General features: G+C 42.8%; 1 protein-coding gene across 1 annotated transcript; it reads right to left on the minus strand.

Moving 5' to 3' along the window:
- Positions 1-1511: 1511 nt before the first annotated feature.
- On the minus strand, positions 1512-17900 carry gclm (glutamate-cysteine ligase, modifier subunit). Its single transcript, XM_078408263.1, has 7 exons — positions 17715-17900; positions 17279-17344; positions 11541-11625; positions 9656-9712; positions 5881-6083; positions 4781-4895; positions 1512-3298 (listed from the first exon to the last, which is right to left on the minus strand). The coding sequence occupies exons 1-7, from the start codon at positions 17847-17849 to the stop codon at positions 3129-3131; spliced, it is 831 nt and encodes a 276-aa protein (XP_078264389.1). The 5' UTR covers positions 17850-17900; the 3' UTR covers positions 1512-3128.
- Between the last annotated feature and the right edge of the window lie 333 nt (positions 17901-18233).

An 18233-nucleotide genomic window follows, 5' to 3' on the forward strand; every position in this document is an offset into this window, starting at 1 on the left:
GCAAATGTGTCTTCTCTTTCAATTTTGCACCATTCTTAAACTTTAAGTAGCCTCGCATACATCACTCTCCATACTAATCATTACTGCTGAATAGAATCCATGTTCTTGAGATTTACTGAATATTTCTTTCATTCTACCACATCTCATTATTTTCATGTCGCATCAGTCTTAGCCCACTTTCCCCCAAATCCATGTTGACTTAAAGGCTGGAAGATTGTGACTTTGTTTTTACTTCCAAAATTAATATGAAATACTATACTATGATCATTCTTCTCAGGGGATTATATCCCAATTAATCCTACCATAATTCAGTAAAACTCACCAGCTCTACTGCGTGAAGCTTCTATGTGGAAGAGTTTTATTCAAAATTATCTGAACTTCAACTTGGCCTCATTACATGTAATCCAACTTCGTATGGGCATCTTAACACATCACTTCCCACCCAACCACCCCCTCCCCAGGTACCTTCCCCAGCAACCGCAGAAGATGCAACACCTGTCCCTATACCTCCTCCCTCGACTCTGTCCAGGGACCCAGACAGTCCTTTCGGGTTAGGCAGAGGTTCACTTGCAGCTCCTCCAACCTCATCTACTGTATCCGTTGTTCAAGATGTGGACTCATAAATCGGTGAGACCAAACGCAGACTGGGCGACCGTTTCGCTGAACACCTTCGCTCAGCCCGCCTGAACCTACCTGATCTTCCAGTAGCTACACACTTTAATTCCCCTTCCCTTTCCCACAAAGACCTTTCCGTCCTAAGTCTCCTCCATTATCAGAGTGAGGCTAAACACAAATTGGAGGAACAGCATCTAATTTTTCACATGGGCAGCTTACAGCCCAGTGGTATGAATAGTGATTTCTCTCACTTCAGGTAGCCCCGGCATTCCCTCCCCCACCCAAGTCGCACTAGCTTCTCATTTTTTCACCCAACAAACAGCTAACAATTTCCTTTATCATTACTTTTTTGCATATCTTTTATTAATTGTTCTTTATCTCTACATCATTGTCTATATCACTTGTTTTCCCTTATCCCTAACCAGTCTGAAGAAGGGTCTCGACACAAAATGTCACCCATTCCTTCTCTCCAGAGATGCTGCCTGTCCCGCTGAGTTACTCCAGCTTTTTGTGTCTATCTTTAATTGATGAATTACTGGGCAAAGGCATTTTGTCCTTCATATTCTCATATCCATAAAGCCACAAGACCATAAGATACAGGAGCATAATTAAGCCATTCACTCCATCACATTTGCTCCACCATTCAGTAATGGCTGAGCTATTTTCCCCTCTCAACTACATTCTCCTGCTTTATCCCCATAATCTGTGATGCCTTTACTATTCAAGCCTTGGAACTGTATGTCAGAAAGCTCTAATGCCTGCTTGGTTTATTCTCAGGCAACAGATTTACAAGAGAGTAATGGCCAAGACACTCAAGGAAGTCAAACATTATCATTGCAGAGAAGCAGCCAACAGAATGAGACAATGTGTAGAATAAAGAAAAAATCTGAGGCGTTTAGATCACTCTTTTAATGTGCAAATCACAAAATGCATACATGGCCAAGTAAACAAAATATAACATTTTCATAGATTCACTATTTCCAAATATTTACTATTTCATTGGAACTACTGTACATTCAATCTTGTAAAGTACTTCAGCCTAAAAATGTCAAGCACAAAATTGATTGCCCATTTTAACACTACAAGTTATAGCCAAAGTAGCCCCAGGTTACAATTTCAATCAACTTTTAAGGATAATGCTGCAGTGTACATCCCCATGATTTATGGTCGATTTTCAAGAGTAATAAGTGGATGAATGTGTAGGTTGAAACCACTACCTGTGGTTGTTATATTTGAACTTAGCCTTTTCTTCAAAGGTTTCCGCCCCACAAAAACCAGTGGCTTACATCATGCATGCAGAATGATGACAGCATTTTGAACTGTTACCCATTTCACCAAAGAATTGGTGGACAACACCACTGCATTTGACACAATGAAAAAAGCCCGTAGCAAATCCACTGCCATTTTACTCAGTCCCACTCAATATAACTTACAATATGATGACAAACCTGCCTCTAGTTCACTGCATCACAGCTAACAGACACTGAACTCACCAACTAAATGATAACACCACAGAACAGTAATGCTGCATGCCAGGAAATACAAGTGTGTTGGCCTTGTTCTTGCACGAGAAATTCTGTCTTAATTTTAAAGCTAAACTAAAAATTAGCAATGCGGCATCAACAAAATAAAGTCAGTTATTTGCAAAAACAAAAATTAACCAAAGACGAGTCTGGCCTGTTGTTATTCTGTGCGCCTTTTCTGGGCGAGCACCAGAGTCCAGTTGTCTAACCTCTGCTTACCAATGGAATTCACACGTTGAAACATATCCTCGTGTTAACTAATCTGAAGTTAGTGGAGAATTTAAGATGGGCATGTGGGAGAGAGTTTTAAATATTTCACTCCATTACAATTAACTCCACGTCAAGGCTTTCTGGTTATAAAATAGCAGTAAACCATAAAAAGATTTTCTGAAACATTACTGCCTTGTATGCCATAACCCTAAACTTCACAATATTTCATTGAGTAGCACAGGTTCAGTTACGGGGAAATTAATTCAATAAGAAATCACTTGGAAAATGTTTAATTGCATAAGTCGCAATAAGTTAGCCATTTGCCAATTTATTTTGAACACAAGGGTTTGGACTGATGCCAGTTCAGGTAAACTGTGTACCATAAAACAGCACCTACCTGAAGATTTTCTTGCATTGTATTATTGTGTTTTTGAATGCGCTCATGACTTGTTCCCAAAAAAAATACATGAACTACAAAAAAAGTCTTCACATATCTTTAAACCAAAAGTATTTTAAAAAGGAAAAATTTAACATAACAGCCAATTAAATCAATAGATAAAATCCAAGTAAAATATGCAAAACAATCTGGTTTTGCACACCATTCCTTTCAGTTCATTCCCCCCCCCCCCATTGTTAAAATTTATCTTGGATCCAGTAATAGATCAAGAAGGATCAAAGGCATTTGGTCAGTAGTGCAGATACTAGAAATTCCTCCTTTGCATACCATGCATAAATTGGTTCATAAAAGTGCTATTCCAACTAACTGGCTTGAGAAAGATGTTAATAATGAATTCTTTTAGCATATACAAAGTAACCCTTTGATTTAATAATTCCTCTGCTTTTAACAATGACTGAATACCGTAGTACCCACTTAGTTATCCATTCATATGCCAGATTATCTTGCATGCTGGCAACCACCGCCTCTTGAAAACTTAACATGGATATCAATTCTTGAAGGAAAAGAAATGAAGTAAAATAATCAGCATTGAATTATGTGAAACGTCCAACTCAGAAATTATGCTTCAGAGAATAAATTATTAAATAAAAGCACTTAACATTAGTTAAAAAAATCCAAACTGCTTTACTTGCAAATTATCAAGAAATGCTGGAATGTAGGAAAATATAATGGTTACTGGTTTATTTTCAAAAATTAAGCTTGGGTAGCAGTGCCATTAGCAAGGCCTAGATTTATTGGGCTTCACTTACCACCCTTGAGATGGCAAAGCTATTTTTATGCACAGTAAATGAGATACAGTAATGGATCAAGTACCGTAGGATTATTTCAGTGGTTTGGCTCTGGTTTCAATGTTGACCAGATGTGTTACTAGCTTAGTTTTGCATTGTACTACTGGACCTTGAAGTCCATCTGAATTACACCCAGCAGCGAGTTGCGGATGTAGTCCAGTCCATCACACAGACCAGGCCCCATCTGGTGCTGCTTCAGGAAAGCAGCCCATACAATCAAATACCTTTCCCACCCTGGTCATTCCTTCTCCCCGGTCCCATCGGGCAGAAGATACAGAAGCTTGAAAGCAAGCATAATCAGGTAGTCAGGAATAGCTTCTTGACTACCTGATTCTGGGAAGCGAGTCAGAACAAGGGTCTCGACCCGAAACGTCACCCATTCTTTCCCTTCAGAAATGCTGCCTGACCTGCTGAGTTACTCCAGCATTTTGTGCCTACCTTTGATTTAAACCAGCATCTGCAGTTTTCTTTCCCACATAGCTTCTTCCCCTCTTATCAGGCTTCTGAATGTCCTTCCATAAGCTAGAATACAGTCAGATTCTCCTCTACCATTGCAGACATTGGACTTTGTCACTGGAACAGTTACACTCCAAGTCCGTGACCAGTTGTGTTATAATGCTGAAACTATATTCTGCTCTATATCTTTCTCTTCGCTCTGCCTATTGTACTTGAATTTACCTTGACAGTATTTATGTATAGTATTTATCCCATCTGATTGGATAGCAGGCAAAACAAAGCTTTTAACAGTACCTGAGTACACGTGTTAAACACAAAAAAAATGTGGACAGGACTTGCACTACATCCATGTGAGTTTGCCAAGGAAAATGTCTGCGCTTGGTTCTTGATTTTCCTGATGTTCAAATGGTATTCAATGATACTTGATTGTCACACATACCTAGGTACAGTGAGATTCTTTGTTTTTGCATACCATACACAAAGCAGGCAAAGGGTAACTGGCGCCGACAAAGTTACAAAGTACTCATTAGAGTCCCAATGATCCTTCTTTGTTCTTGCACTGCAGCATCGGGACAGGACAAGAGAGATGACAGTAGAGGTGGGAGGAAGAAAGAAAGTGGAACCCCTGCTCATCTCCCAGAGCAACCTACAAACGTACGTTCTACGACCAACCACATACTACAGAGAGCCTAACAGTTCAGATAAGTAGACCAATATACATGTAGTCTCACCTTTAGGGTCACTGTGGGTCAATAACTGTATGTCATATTCTTTAGCAAAGGCAGTGAGCTCTGGTGGCATCACACAGCAGGAAGCTAAATTCACCTGGTTGCTGCTAGGTTTCACCTGGGACATTGGGTGAGGGGAAGGGAGGAAAGAAAGCGATAGGTTACAGGTATCAGGAGATAAAGACACGTGCAATTTTGAAATGTTAGTGTAGCAAACTATTACCAGACAATTAACTTTTCATTTCAATTTAAACTGCGTAAACCTGACCTAAACATTCTCCCATTTTTTTTGTTTTTTTAACACTATTAAATACGTTTTTAATAATCAAAATCACTGATTGAGATCCTCCTTTGAAAGAAGCATTTCTGAATCAGTTTTGTTAGGAACAGCCTCGATGTCCATGGCTTCGAATAGATCGTTCCGGCAGGGCAATGCATAACTATCATTGAACACGACAGCACAGGAACAGGCCTTACCACCCACAATGTCCATGCCCATCATGATGCCCTTAAATTAATCTCCTCTGCCTACACGTGATCATATCTCTCCATTCCCTGCATATCAATCTAAAGCCCATCATTTACAAGAATCGTGGGCAGCTCTTCCTTCTGCTGTATAAGCTCAGCAATAATGAGGTCAATCGCAATTTATCCATCAGCACTACAGTTGAGATCAGTTTGGGAAGTCATCATTGTTCAATGATCACACACTTTGAGGACAGGGTAATATGGTACAGAAATATATCCTTCAGCCTTCCGAGTTTGTGCTGACCATCAAATGCCAATTAACACTAATCCTACAATAATCCCGCTTTTAATATTCTCACCATCAACTCCTCCCATATTCTTCCGCCCTCCCCTCGACCTGAAACGTCACTCATTCCTTCTCTCCTCAGATGCTGCCTGTTTCGCTGAGTTACTCCAGCATTTTGTGCCAATCTTCTGGCAGCAGAAGCCATGGAATCATGTGCAGCACTATTTATTTTAATGGTAAACGTAGGCTGCAGAGTGCAGCTATTTCTGATATACACAAAAGATAAAACATTTTTAAAATCTAATAGTCTTCCCAAATCTACAAACAGAATCACACAACCCAGAGTTACCTGAGCCCACTGATAGAGTTGCTCTAGAAGAACTTTATCCAAATCCGAGGTACCAATTGCTACAATGCTTTGACTTCGAACCAGAGTTTCCAGCTCTTCCCAATATGTTTGCAGGTGTGCAAGAGAAAGGCTAGCTCCATCTGCAATCGGAGGAGGAGCAAGTATCACAGAATCCAGCTGTGATACTTCAAGTGCTGAACACGCTGCAGTAAATACAAAATTCCATTATTTCTTCGACACTCGCATTTTAAACCTCTTTTTTGTTATAAATGCAGATGGTAAGCATAAGAACCTCATTTGGATAAGATGACAGTAAGAAACATTTTAGAGGAAAACTGCTGGCCATCAAGAGGTAGCTTACCATGTAAATAACTTTTAAGATGGCAGTGTAGGAGCAAAATAGAAAGGCCGCGCAGAGTTGGTGTTTGAAGTAACGGGCGATTTATTAAGACTGGTGCGCACCAGGTCAGCTTTCGCTGGAAAGGTCACACGGAGTTGGTGTTAGTAACGGGTGATTTATTAAACTGGCGCACACCAGGAGATCAGCCAAAGTTGATCACCTGGTGCACACCAGTTTAATAAATCACCCGTTACTTCCAACACCAGCTCCACGTGGCCTTTCAATAGACAATAGGTGCAGGAGGAGGCCATTCGGCCCTTCGAGCCAGCACCGCCATTCAATGTGATCATGGCTGATCATTCTCAATCAGTACCCCGTTCCTGCCTTCTCCCCATACCCCCTGACTCCGCTATCCTTAAGAGCTCTATCTAGCTCTCTCTTGAATGCATTCAGAGGATTGGCCTCCACTGCCTTCTGAGGCAGAGAATTCCACAGATTCACAACTCTCTGACTGAAAAGGTTTTTCCTCATCTCAGTTCTAAATGGCCTACCCCTTATTCTTAAACTGTGGCCATTATGCCCCTACAGCAATAATCTCTGGGACTCGGAGCATGTGCGGGGAAGGAGTATGAGGAGATGACTGCATTAAATGTTGGAAACTTTGACATTGTCGAGATGCGAGTTATCATGGCATCTAGCAAGCAGCCCAGCATCTCACAGACTGCAGGGTGGCTGATGGGGGTGCCTCTATTAATGAAGAGATGCAGAGAAAAACCTGAAATCAATAGAAGGAGTTACCAGAGAAGAATCTGAGCAATAAGATATACTTACATTTGGTAAGACAAGGGTTTGTTAGGTATTGTCTGCATCGTTTTATACGTGGGAGATAGTGTCTCACAAATTTAATTTTTCTGGAAGTAACCCAGGTTGATGAGAACTAGCTTAGAGGGGGGAATCGTTGTAGTCATGGATGAGTTTCCATGCTTATGACTATATAATTGAATGGAATATAGTAACGACAAGCATCTTTAAATAATGGGTCCATTTACGAATGCCGAAGCTGATCAAATGTAAATCTCACACCAGTTGATTTATATTTGACATTTTAAAAACAAAATATTTTTCCAGGTGCCATTACATTAAATGGCTGATGTCGTTGTCAGTGAGCAAAGATTACTCACTTATGAAACAAATCATGTGAGAAATTGGTAAGATGGTTTTCAAAGGGAAAAAAAATCCTTGGATACTGATTATCTTAATACTGCCACAATTCATACACAATCTCTGTAACAAATGTGGTCACATTCACCGTGTGAATTTTCCCCGGGTGCTCCGGTTTCCTCCCACACTCCAAAGACGAGTAGGTTTGTAGGTTAATTAGCTTCAGTAAAACTTGTAAATTGTCCCAAGTATGTAAGGACAGTGCTTGTGTATGGGGATCGCTGGTCAGTGCGGACTCAGTCAGCCGAAGGGCCTGTTTCCTCGCTGTATCTGTAAACTAAATAGTACCACGTTATATCCGGATCACCACCCTTGCCTATCAGCTATATATTTGAGGGTAGCGCATTGCATAATGATCAAGACCATGGATCCTTCACTGCACTATTTCACGACTGATGAAATCTCGTTACGAACTGTAAACTTAGTCACTAAACTCTTCCATTAGATTGCGTTTGTAGCTGATCTTGAGTATTTTTCATATTTTGGATGTGTTCTCAAATTGCATTACCCTTATTAATATGTGGCAGAAACCACACCATTTGGCACAAAAATATCTAGGACTCAATTGCACTGGAACTAGGTCCAGTGGCAGCTCCAATTTGCACTTGCAACAGATAACAGTACTGATCTGGCACAGGAATTGGGTTGCAGTCAAAACAGCAGGACCATGAATATTTAAAGCATGCAGTTCCCCGATCCTGTATATGTAAATACACTGTGACGTAGTGGTCAAATTACTGTACCAGAAAAAGACCCGAGCAGAGGCCAGGAGAGATCAGCCATGAATACATGAACAGTGGGGAGCCTCCACCTACTTCTACTTTGTTTTCTTGTGAACCAGAAGGATATGCCCCCAAGGTTATCCCCATCCTCCACAATGGTAGGGATCGATAGGCAAATAACATGGGCAAGGTTGGAGCATCCCCGAACATATGCAGCTTCAATTGCTGAGCGGATATCTCATTTCAGTTGTATGAGATCTCCACATCACAAAAAAACAGGTTTGGTTTCAACCAAATTGTAAACCAGAAAGCACGGAATAAGCAAAGACTATGGGTAAAGACAACACAGCTGTAGTAAAAAAAAACACTTGCACTGCAGAACTAGCCACATCTCTAGATAAGATGATCCAGAAAAGAGCATCTGACAAGTGTGAAACATTCCTCGGGTAAATCTGCAAAAAGCAGTCTAACTCAGCTAACTGCCCAAAATCTACTCTCAGCCATCAGCCAAGCGACAGACGAGCAAAACTATCTAGCAGCACTTACTCACCAGTCACCTGCTCACTGATGCCCAGTTATATTTTACTAGGAGCATATCTCTCCAAACCTGATGGAATGTTCTGACCCAAAATGTCACCTATTCCTTCCCTCCAGAGATGCTGCCTGACCCACTGAGTTACTCCAGCATTTTGTGTATACCTCCAAACCTGAGCCATAGTTCGGTCATGGATCAACGAATGGCACGGTGGCGCAGCGGTAGAGTTGCTGCCTTACAGCGAATGCACCGCTGGAGAGCCGGGTTCGATCCAGTCTACGGGTGCTGTCTGTACGGAGTTTGTACGTTCTCCCCATGACCTGCGTGGGTTTTATCTGAGATCTTCAGTTTCCTCCCACACTCCAAAGATGTACAGGTTTGTAGGTTAATTGGCTTGGTAAATGTAAAAATTGTCCCAAGTGGGTGTAGGATAGTGTTAAAATGCAGGGATCGCTGGTCGGCGCGGACCCGGTGGGCCGAAGGGCCTGTTTCCACACTGTATCTCTAAACTAAACAATGAGTCGATTTCTAGAGGTAAGAGTGACTGCCCCAATATCATATTGGCAATGATCTATATGGTATCTATATTTTTATCAGGGCTCCATGAAGTCAATGGGTACAAAGAGGAAAACATTCCAATAGTTGCACCCTACCCAAAGAAAGATGGTTGTCATTGTCTTTTAAAGGGCATTCTGATCTAGAGGTCAGCAATAGTGCAATAGAGCAGTCATAATTATGAGTTCACAACTAGTGTATAAAAACAATTAACCAGCAACACCCAGCATGAAGTTTCCACCTCACTGCATTCAGCACTAGCAAGTCCTGAATAAATGCCAAGTGACCAATGCTGCAGTTGGCTTCATCCTGTGTAATCTAAATGTGTTGAACACGCATTTTAAAAAAGCATGCAGATGTGCCAAAAAACAGCAGAGAAACAAAAAACCTTTTAGTAAATACCTTTCTCCACTGCATCCTTAATGCCCGAAGAGTCAGGATCATTGAGAAAAAGTTTTGCTGCAATAAGAAAAATAACTGATTTGATCACAGAAACAGTCAACAGATTGCTGTAGAATAGCCATTTGTAATTAACACATCGTTTTAAATGTATAAATGCAAGGACAAAACTGTAATGAATTCTGCCTTGGAATAATTTAATTCTGAAATATAATATTCACACCAAAAAACTAGTGCTCCTGTGAGCCATAGCACTTTATCAATTACCTACTCAATACACTGCATAAACATTCAAGTTGCATCTTTGTAATTCATACGTCTGCCCATGTTTGGTTCCATTTATGAATCAGAAGCAGCATGGGACTCTCCTGCTTGGAAAAATAAGAGTTGAACAGAATGGTATGTTTTGGAGAATCAGGAAAGATGGCAATTTTTCACCCCAGAGTAAGTCAATTAGGGACCAAGTTTTATGGCACTGAAAATAAGAGCCATGAAATAATAATTAGCTTGAACAATGCATTTGTTCAAACTTCGTGTAGCACGGGGTGCAATGGACATGGAGAATGGGCAAAATAAATTCACCTAACAAACAGTAAAATAACGTAGAAAAAAACCAGATTAGCCAGAACAAAAGATGGAATGCCTATTAAAGGTTCTAAATCAGACTGGAGGGGAAAGACTGCCAGGTTTCCAAGTCAGTGAACTGGTAACAAGCAGCATAGGTTTATCATTATACTGTAGGAGTAACGAGGGAGGCAAGATGAATTCTGAACAAAAATGTGAATTTAGAGCACAGAAATAGACTTTGAACTTCTTGCCCTATCGTTTCCCCTTTCTTTTCAAATGTATCTAGCTTCATTGAGAATGTAACATGGTTATTGGAATCATCACAACTGCAGAAGGAGAGGAAAATTAACAGACCAGTTCCTTCCTCCATGATTTTCTGAATGTTTACAATTTAAGGTTAACAGGATGGGTACAAGTACTCTTATAACTGGGAATGTAGCATTCCAGTAAAATGCACGATACATTGAGGAAAGGGGAGAAAGAACATAAGAGAAAAAGACTTTACCTTCAAACATGATAGGAAACGTTAAGCCCTCTACCAAGCACTACTGGGTAAAACCACGACCTCCAAAATTGCTTTGATTAGTATGGGTGTCAGGGGTTATGGGGAGATGGCAGTTAAGGGGGAAAGATAGATCAGCCATCATTGAATGGCGTAGATTTGATGGGCCGAATGGCCTAATTCTGCTCCTACCACTTATGAACCCAATGCAAATTCATTTGCATTCTCTTGGCTCCAGAGAGGTAGAAGAATGATATTCATTTTAAAGAGGCTAGTTACCTCAGATTTTGGTAGCCATTTACATTTAAGAGTTGTTTCGTACAGCCTTTCTCACACGCGCTGTACTATACAACTCTTAAATGTAAATGGCTACCAAATGACACCCTTATTTCCATTGGCTTGATAAATCTGGCAGCACTCCAGTAAATAACCAAATCCAGCTACAATGTTTTCCCAGCAGTCGCAAGTGGAGAGCAGCTTACCCTGGGCTATAAGCAAAACCACCATTTCCCAATCTCCTATCCTACCCTCACCACCGTTTTCTTGCCCCGAGTCATCTCCTCATCATTGTTCAGTTAATGACCAATTGCTACCCCTAGGCAGCTTTAGTGTAGGAAATGGATTGAAAAATATTCCAATATTCCTGCGTTAAATCCAGCAGACTCTTACATACCCAGCCACTCACAAGCAACACAGGTCTTGTATAAGGATGGTCTTGACCCGAAACGTCACCCATTCCTTCTCTCCTGAGATGCTGCCTGTCCTGCTGAGTTACTCCTGCTTTTTGTGTCTATCTCAGGTCTTGTATTCCTACATTACCTGATACTTTGACCTCCTCCCTCTCCTCGGGGCTTATTGAATCTACGTCCTGCGTTATGGTACATTCCAATGTAGCAGGTGGATCCTGCAAAGAACCAAAAGGAGGCATTGAATTTGGGAGATTAGAAATGCCCTGGAGATTAAAAATTTCAGTGACGTTAGGTTAAAAAAGGAGAGGGTTACAAATGGTACATTATTAAAAACATCATGATCATTTGTTATGATGCAGATTGGTGATGTATTGAATCTGTGAAAACAGATTGAGCTAAAATAGTAGAAACAAAGAACTGCAAATGCTGGTTAATACACAAAGTGGTGGAGTAACTCAGCAGGTCAGCAGCATCTCTGGAGAACATGGTTAGGCCCTTCTTCAGACAGATAGGTGCCGTTTTGGGTCGAGGCCATGCTTTTAAAGGGTCTCAATCCGAAACGTCACCTATCCATGTTCTTCCGAGATGCTGCCTGACCTGCTGAGTTACTCCAGCACTGTGTCCTTTTGAGCCAAGATAATGGTGCTCAACACAAGTCCTTATTCACACTGAATTAACTTTCCCTTTTCAGATACTGCCCCTCCTGCTGAGTTTATTTTTTGCTCAAGAATCCAGCATTTGCATCCTTTTTTTGTCTCCATTGTATTAAGTGGGTGTACCCTCCTAATTTGTATACTCAAAGCTAAAATGTAAATGACAAAAGAGGAAAAGGATTTGTGGAAGATAGCAGCAAAAGGTGTTGTAGTATTTACAAACAAAATCAGCAGAGTAGGGATCCATGCACCCATGGCAGAATCAAGTAAATCTGCATTGGATTGGTGACTACTGGCAGATTGATATCAGGAGCGCAAAAGTAGGCTTTTTATATTTATTGTGATCTGGGCATTGCTGGCAAATCCACAGACTATTGACTCCATGGTGGTAGGGAACTGTTTCCTTCATCTGCTGGGGACTTCTGGTGAAGGTACTCTATGTTATTGGGGAGCTATTGCCTCAACGCCAGAGTTCCTGGTTCAATCCTGACCTTAGGTGCTGTCTGTGTGGACTTGCACATTCTCTAATTTCCTCACATCAAAAAGAAGTACCGGTTTGTAAGTTAGTGTAAGAAAATAACTCCAGATGCTGGTACAAATCGAAGGTATTTATTCACAAAATGCTGGAGTAACTCAGCAGGTCAGGCAGCATCTCAGGAGAGAAGGAATGGGCGACGTTTCGGGTCGAGACCCTGGAAGATCTCTGCCTCTCCCAGAAACCCCGTAGCTTAAGGCCATCCCCCCTGACCTGTCCATCTAGTGCTGAGAGGTTCGACCCAGGGAGTGGCCCAATCCCCCAGGGACCGCCACACAAAATATACTTTCAAAGTCAATATAGTGTACGATTTGGAAAGTACATGCAGATGGATAATGATTTCATGCCCCGGTTCCTTCTGTTGGAAAAGGTATGAGATTGGAAGGTGCTGCCAGCATAGTCTAGACAATGTATTTCTCAGATTTTGTTTAGTTTAAAGATACAACGTGCAAATCGCCCTTTCGGCCCACCGAGTCCTCATCAACCAACGATCACCTGTTCACTAGTTCTATGCTATCCCAGTTTCACATCCTACATTCTAGAGGCAATTTTATAGAAACCAATTAGGTGGAATCAGAGCACCCAGAGAATACCAACGCGGTCAAGAGTGTTTTATTGTCATACGTCCCAGATAGAACAATGAAATTTTTACTTGCAGCAGTGCAACAGAATATGTAAACATAGTACACTGTAAACAATATAATAAATGAGGAAAAAAAAAGTTCAGTCATAAGGATAGGGATAAGGTCATAAGGAGAACGTACAAACTGTACAAACACGTGGTCACAGGGAGAACACACACATAGTCACGATCATATCCAGGGCTCTGCTGCTGCAAGGCAGCAACTCTGCTGCTGCGACACCCAATGTTACACATTGCAGCCACAATGTGTTGGTCGTGGAGAAAACTAATGTTTAAGGTACAGATGGGCTGCAGGTTGGAGCTGCACACACACACACAGAATGTATTCCATCATACACTGGAAAAGGTAGATACAAGGAACTGTGGTTGCTGGTTTAAAAGAAAGATAAAGTGTAGGAGTAACTAACGGCCCAGCCAACACCTCAGGAGAAGGGCAGCACAGTGGCGCAGCACCAGAGACCCGGGTTCGATCCCGACTACGGGTGCTTGCCTGTACGGAGTTTGAATGTTCTTCCTGTGACCTGCATGTGACCTTCGATTCATTGACTCTGTATATATCACTTGTCCTCAAGATCTGCCACATCTGCGCAAGTCATTTAGGGTTAGTTAACCAGAAAAATTAATAAAATACAAATCAAGTAATTCATTGATAGCCAGGAGAGAGAAGAGAAACTTAAAATTACATTGTTTAATTTGTCTGGGGCTGACAAAGCAATCAATATTATATCATAAGATCATTAGACCATAAGTGATAGGAGCAAAATGCGGCCATTCGGCCCATCAAGTCTACTCAGCCATTCAATTATGACTGATATATCTCTCCCTCCTAACCCCATTCTCCAGCTTTCTCCCCATGACCTCTGACACCCGAATGAATTGTTTCAAAAGTTGGAAAAAATGAAAATACAGACAAAATAAGGTAATAATCGGTATAAAGTATTCATCTAGGAAGACATCTTAATGGGGATACTTGGACATTGCCACTTCCCATGTGGTTATTTTATGTCCACACGGAATATGAGACCTGTACATACCATCCCTGACAACTGTATTCTTGCAGTGACAAACTGGAATGTGAATCTAAATTATCCCTTCAAAATATGGGAGTTCTGAATCCATTTCCACCCAGCTAAGCATATATAAAAATAGTAAAGCAATAAAATATTAAGGAAAAAAAACTATAAATGTAAAAACATTAACCACGAACAAGTCATGCGTTTCAGTGGTTTTATGTCTTGCAAACCACTTTGGTAAAACTATTACCAAGTTTGGAAAGGACATAACATTTATAGACACACAAGAGACTGCAGATGCAGGAATCTTGAACAATAATCAACTAGATTTATTCAGGGGGTCAGTTGTGGAGCGAAATGGACAATGTATCGGGTCGGGATGGTCTGAAGAAAGGTCCCAACTCAAAACATAGTCCATCATTTCACTCCACAGATATTGCCCAACCTGTTAACATCAGAAGTCTGCTTTTTGCAAAAAAATATTATGAACAGAAGGTATCACAAAATGCTGGAGTAACTCAGCAGGTCAGGCAGCATCTCGGAGAGAGGGAATGGGTGACGTTTCGGATCGACTCTTCAGAAGGGTCTCGACCCGAAATGTCATCCATTCCCTCTCTCCTAGATGCTGCCTGACCTGCTGAGTTACTCCAGCATTTTGTGATACCTTCGATTTGTACCAGCATCTGCAGTTATTTTCCTACAAATATAATGAATAGGTAACCAGAAAAGCAAAGTGGAAAGTAAAATCACATGAAAGGGCACAAAAAGTTGGAGTAACTCAGCGGGACAGGCAGCATCTCTGGAGAGAAGGGATTGGTGACGTTTCGGGTCGAGACTCTTCTTCAGACAAGTCGCCCGAAACGTCACCCATTCCTTCTCGCCAGGATTGCTGTCTGTCCTGCTGAGTCACTCCAGCTTTTTGTGTCTATCTTTGGTTTAAACCAGCATCTGCAATTCCTTCCTTCACATAAAAGGGCAATTCCCCTGAAAGATATGTGGAAAGGAAAGCAGATGTGCAGAAGGGAGTTTGGTCAATGCAGCAAAAAGGAAGAAAAAAATAGCATTCACATGGTATACTTCATAATGTGGTTGTACTTTAGATTCTTCAAGCCAATGGAGTACTTTAAAATGGAGTACAAAAAGCAAGATGCCTTGTAAGATAATAAATTAAATTAAAGGATAAGTATTGACCTAGACATACAGCAATAATTCTCTTCTTTGCAAAGGTTCCACTACCAGGTGCCCACGCCAAATAACATGCACTTGTCCCACCTGCCTGCATTTGGCACAAATCCTTCCAAACCTATTCTATCCATGTACTTATCCAAATTTATTTTAAACGTTGTGATATTACCTGGACCAACTACCTCCTCTGGTAACTCATTCCACACACCCACCACCCTTTGTGTAAAAAAAAAGTTGCCTTCAAGTTCCTATGAAAACTTTCCCCCCTCATCTTAAACCCATGTCCTTTGGTTCTTGATTTCCCTACTCTCAGTAAAAGACTTAAACTGTGCATCTACTCCCCTCATGATTTTATACACCACAAGATTATCCCTCACCCTCCTGTGCTCCAAGGAATAAAGTGCTAGCCTGCTCAACCACTCCTGATAGTTCAGGCCCTCGAGTCCCGGCAATATAATCATAACTCTTCTCTATAGCCGTTCCAGCTTTTATAGCGTTTAATGTTTTATAAGTATCCACAGGGACAGATGGGGGACGTCTGACAGCTACATTTAGAACCAAAATGGTGTCAGCCTAGATTTCACATTTTTCTTGAGTGAGACTCGAAAAGAGGAAAGTGTTCCATCGACTGTGGAAACAAATGATAATGGTGGAATTTTTTAATGTGAAAGTAAATTTCTGTTGCCACAAATGGAGATGTATACAGCCTCAAATATCAGAAAAGCTCAGAAAGTGTAAAAGGTATAACATCAATTAACATTGACAATTCATAAAAGGAACGCACACATCAGTTGGATTAAATAAGCATTAAAAAATCCCATAGACTAACTGGGCCCATGGTTGCATAATAGCTGTTTATATAAAGCACCCTCAAGGCATATGTGCAATGAGCATTCTCTGAAGTACCTTCCAGCACAGAAAAAGGCATAGATAAGGTGAATAATCAAATTTTCTCCCCCATTGTAGGGGATGTAAAACACAATAAGGTGGGAGGGAAAAGATTTTAAAGGGTTATTTATGAGGGGCAATCTTTTTTCACAGAATGGTGCATACATGGTACAATCTTCCATAAATGGTAGAAGCCAGTAAAATCACAATATTTAAAAGAGACTTGGGCAGGTACAAGGATAAATTTGGAGGGATATGGGTCCAGCAAAGGCAAGTAAGACTCCATTGGGCATCTTGGGTGGCAAGAACAAGGAAGGCAAAAGGGCTTATTTCCATGCTGTACAGTTCTATGAAACGTTGTACAATGAAGGGTCTGAAGGGTATCGACCCAAAACGTCACCCATTCCTTCTCCTAGATGTTGCCTGACCTGCTGAGTTACTCCAGCATTTTGTGATACCTTCGATTTGTACCAGTAGAAGAACAGGTCCTTCAGCCCTCAATGTAGCCTTAGGCCATAAACTAATCTCATCTGCCTACACATGATCCATATTTGCCCATCCAAAAGCCCCTGAAACGCCACTATGGTACCTGCCTCCACCACCACCCCTGCCAGCACGCTGCGGGCACATACCATCCTGTGTGTGTAAAACAAAACCTGCCTCTACTCCTTTGATCTTAGCCCCCTCACACCACAAAGCGGTGCCCTCTAGTCTGTGATGTTTCCACCCCTGCCTGGGATAGCAGAGGGGGGATGTAAAAGGAGAGATTTATTCACAAAATGCTGGAGTAACTCAGCAGGTCAGGCAGCATCTCGGGAGAGAAGGAATGGGTGACGTTTCGGGTCGAGACCCTTCTTCATTACTCCAGCATTTTGTGAATAAATACCTTCGATTTGTACCAGCATCTGCAGTTATTTTCTTATATGTAAAGGGAGAGAGAGAGACGCTCACCTTCAGCAGCTCTGGGTTGACCTGGGTGCTCCATTTCTCCAGAGTCTCACGGATACAGTCCTGCAACTGGATGAGAGGAGAGAGTGAGAGGGGGGGGGGGTAGAGAGGGGGGGTGGGAGGGGTAGAGAGGGGGGTGGGGGGGGGGTAGAGAGGGGGGTGGGGGGTAGAGAGGGGGGGTGGGGGGTAGAGAGGGGGTAGTGGGGTGGGTAGAGAGGGGGTAGTGGGGTGGGTAGAGAGGGGGGGTGGGGGGTAGAGAGGGGGGGTGGGGGGGGGGGGTAGAGAGGGGGGTGGGGGTAGGGGTAGAGCGGGCACCAGGTCGCTGCCCCCTGGCCCGCTTGCGGCCTGACCACCGGCGGCGGCGGCGGAGGAGGAGGAGGAGGAGGAGGCGAGGCCTTGGCCCTTGCTCAGTCCCGGTCCCGTCCCCCGAAGCGCTCACCTCCTCGCTCGGCGAGGTCGGGCACTTCTTCTTGAGGCGGCTCCAGTTGACGATGTTGCCGGTGTGGATGGAGACGGCCGAGGCCTGAGAGAACAGCTGCTTGCCCCCCTCCGTCTGCACGCTGTGAGCCGACATCGCGCCGTCGGTCGGTCGGGCCGCCCGCTCGCTCGCCGACCCCGAGTCCTCCGTCCCTCCCTCCCGCCCGCTGCCACTGCGCACGCGCACGCCGGGCCCCCGCCCCCTCTCTCACTGATTGACAGACCAGAGCCACGCCCACTCCAGCTCCTCCCCGCGCACACGCCCACAGGGCAAAGCGGTCCCGCCCCGTCCCGCCCACCCACACGCTGATTGGCAGCCGCGACGGTAGCCCCTCCCTTGTAGCCGCAGCGCTGAATGCCGTCACCTGCTTGACGTCACTTACCCGCCTATCCGCACGCTGATTGGCGGCATCGTGGCCACACCCACGAACGCGCACGGAATCCCGCCCACTGGCGCGCTGATTGACGGGACCCGTGACCA

This window comes from Rhinoraja longicauda, chromosome 11 (genome assembly GCF_053455715.1).
Source record: "Rhinoraja longicauda isolate Sanriku21f chromosome 11, sRhiLon1.1, whole genome shotgun sequence".
In the NCBI taxonomy this organism is placed as follows: Eukaryota; Metazoa; Chordata; class Chondrichthyes; order Rajiformes; family Arhynchobatidae; genus Rhinoraja; species Rhinoraja longicauda.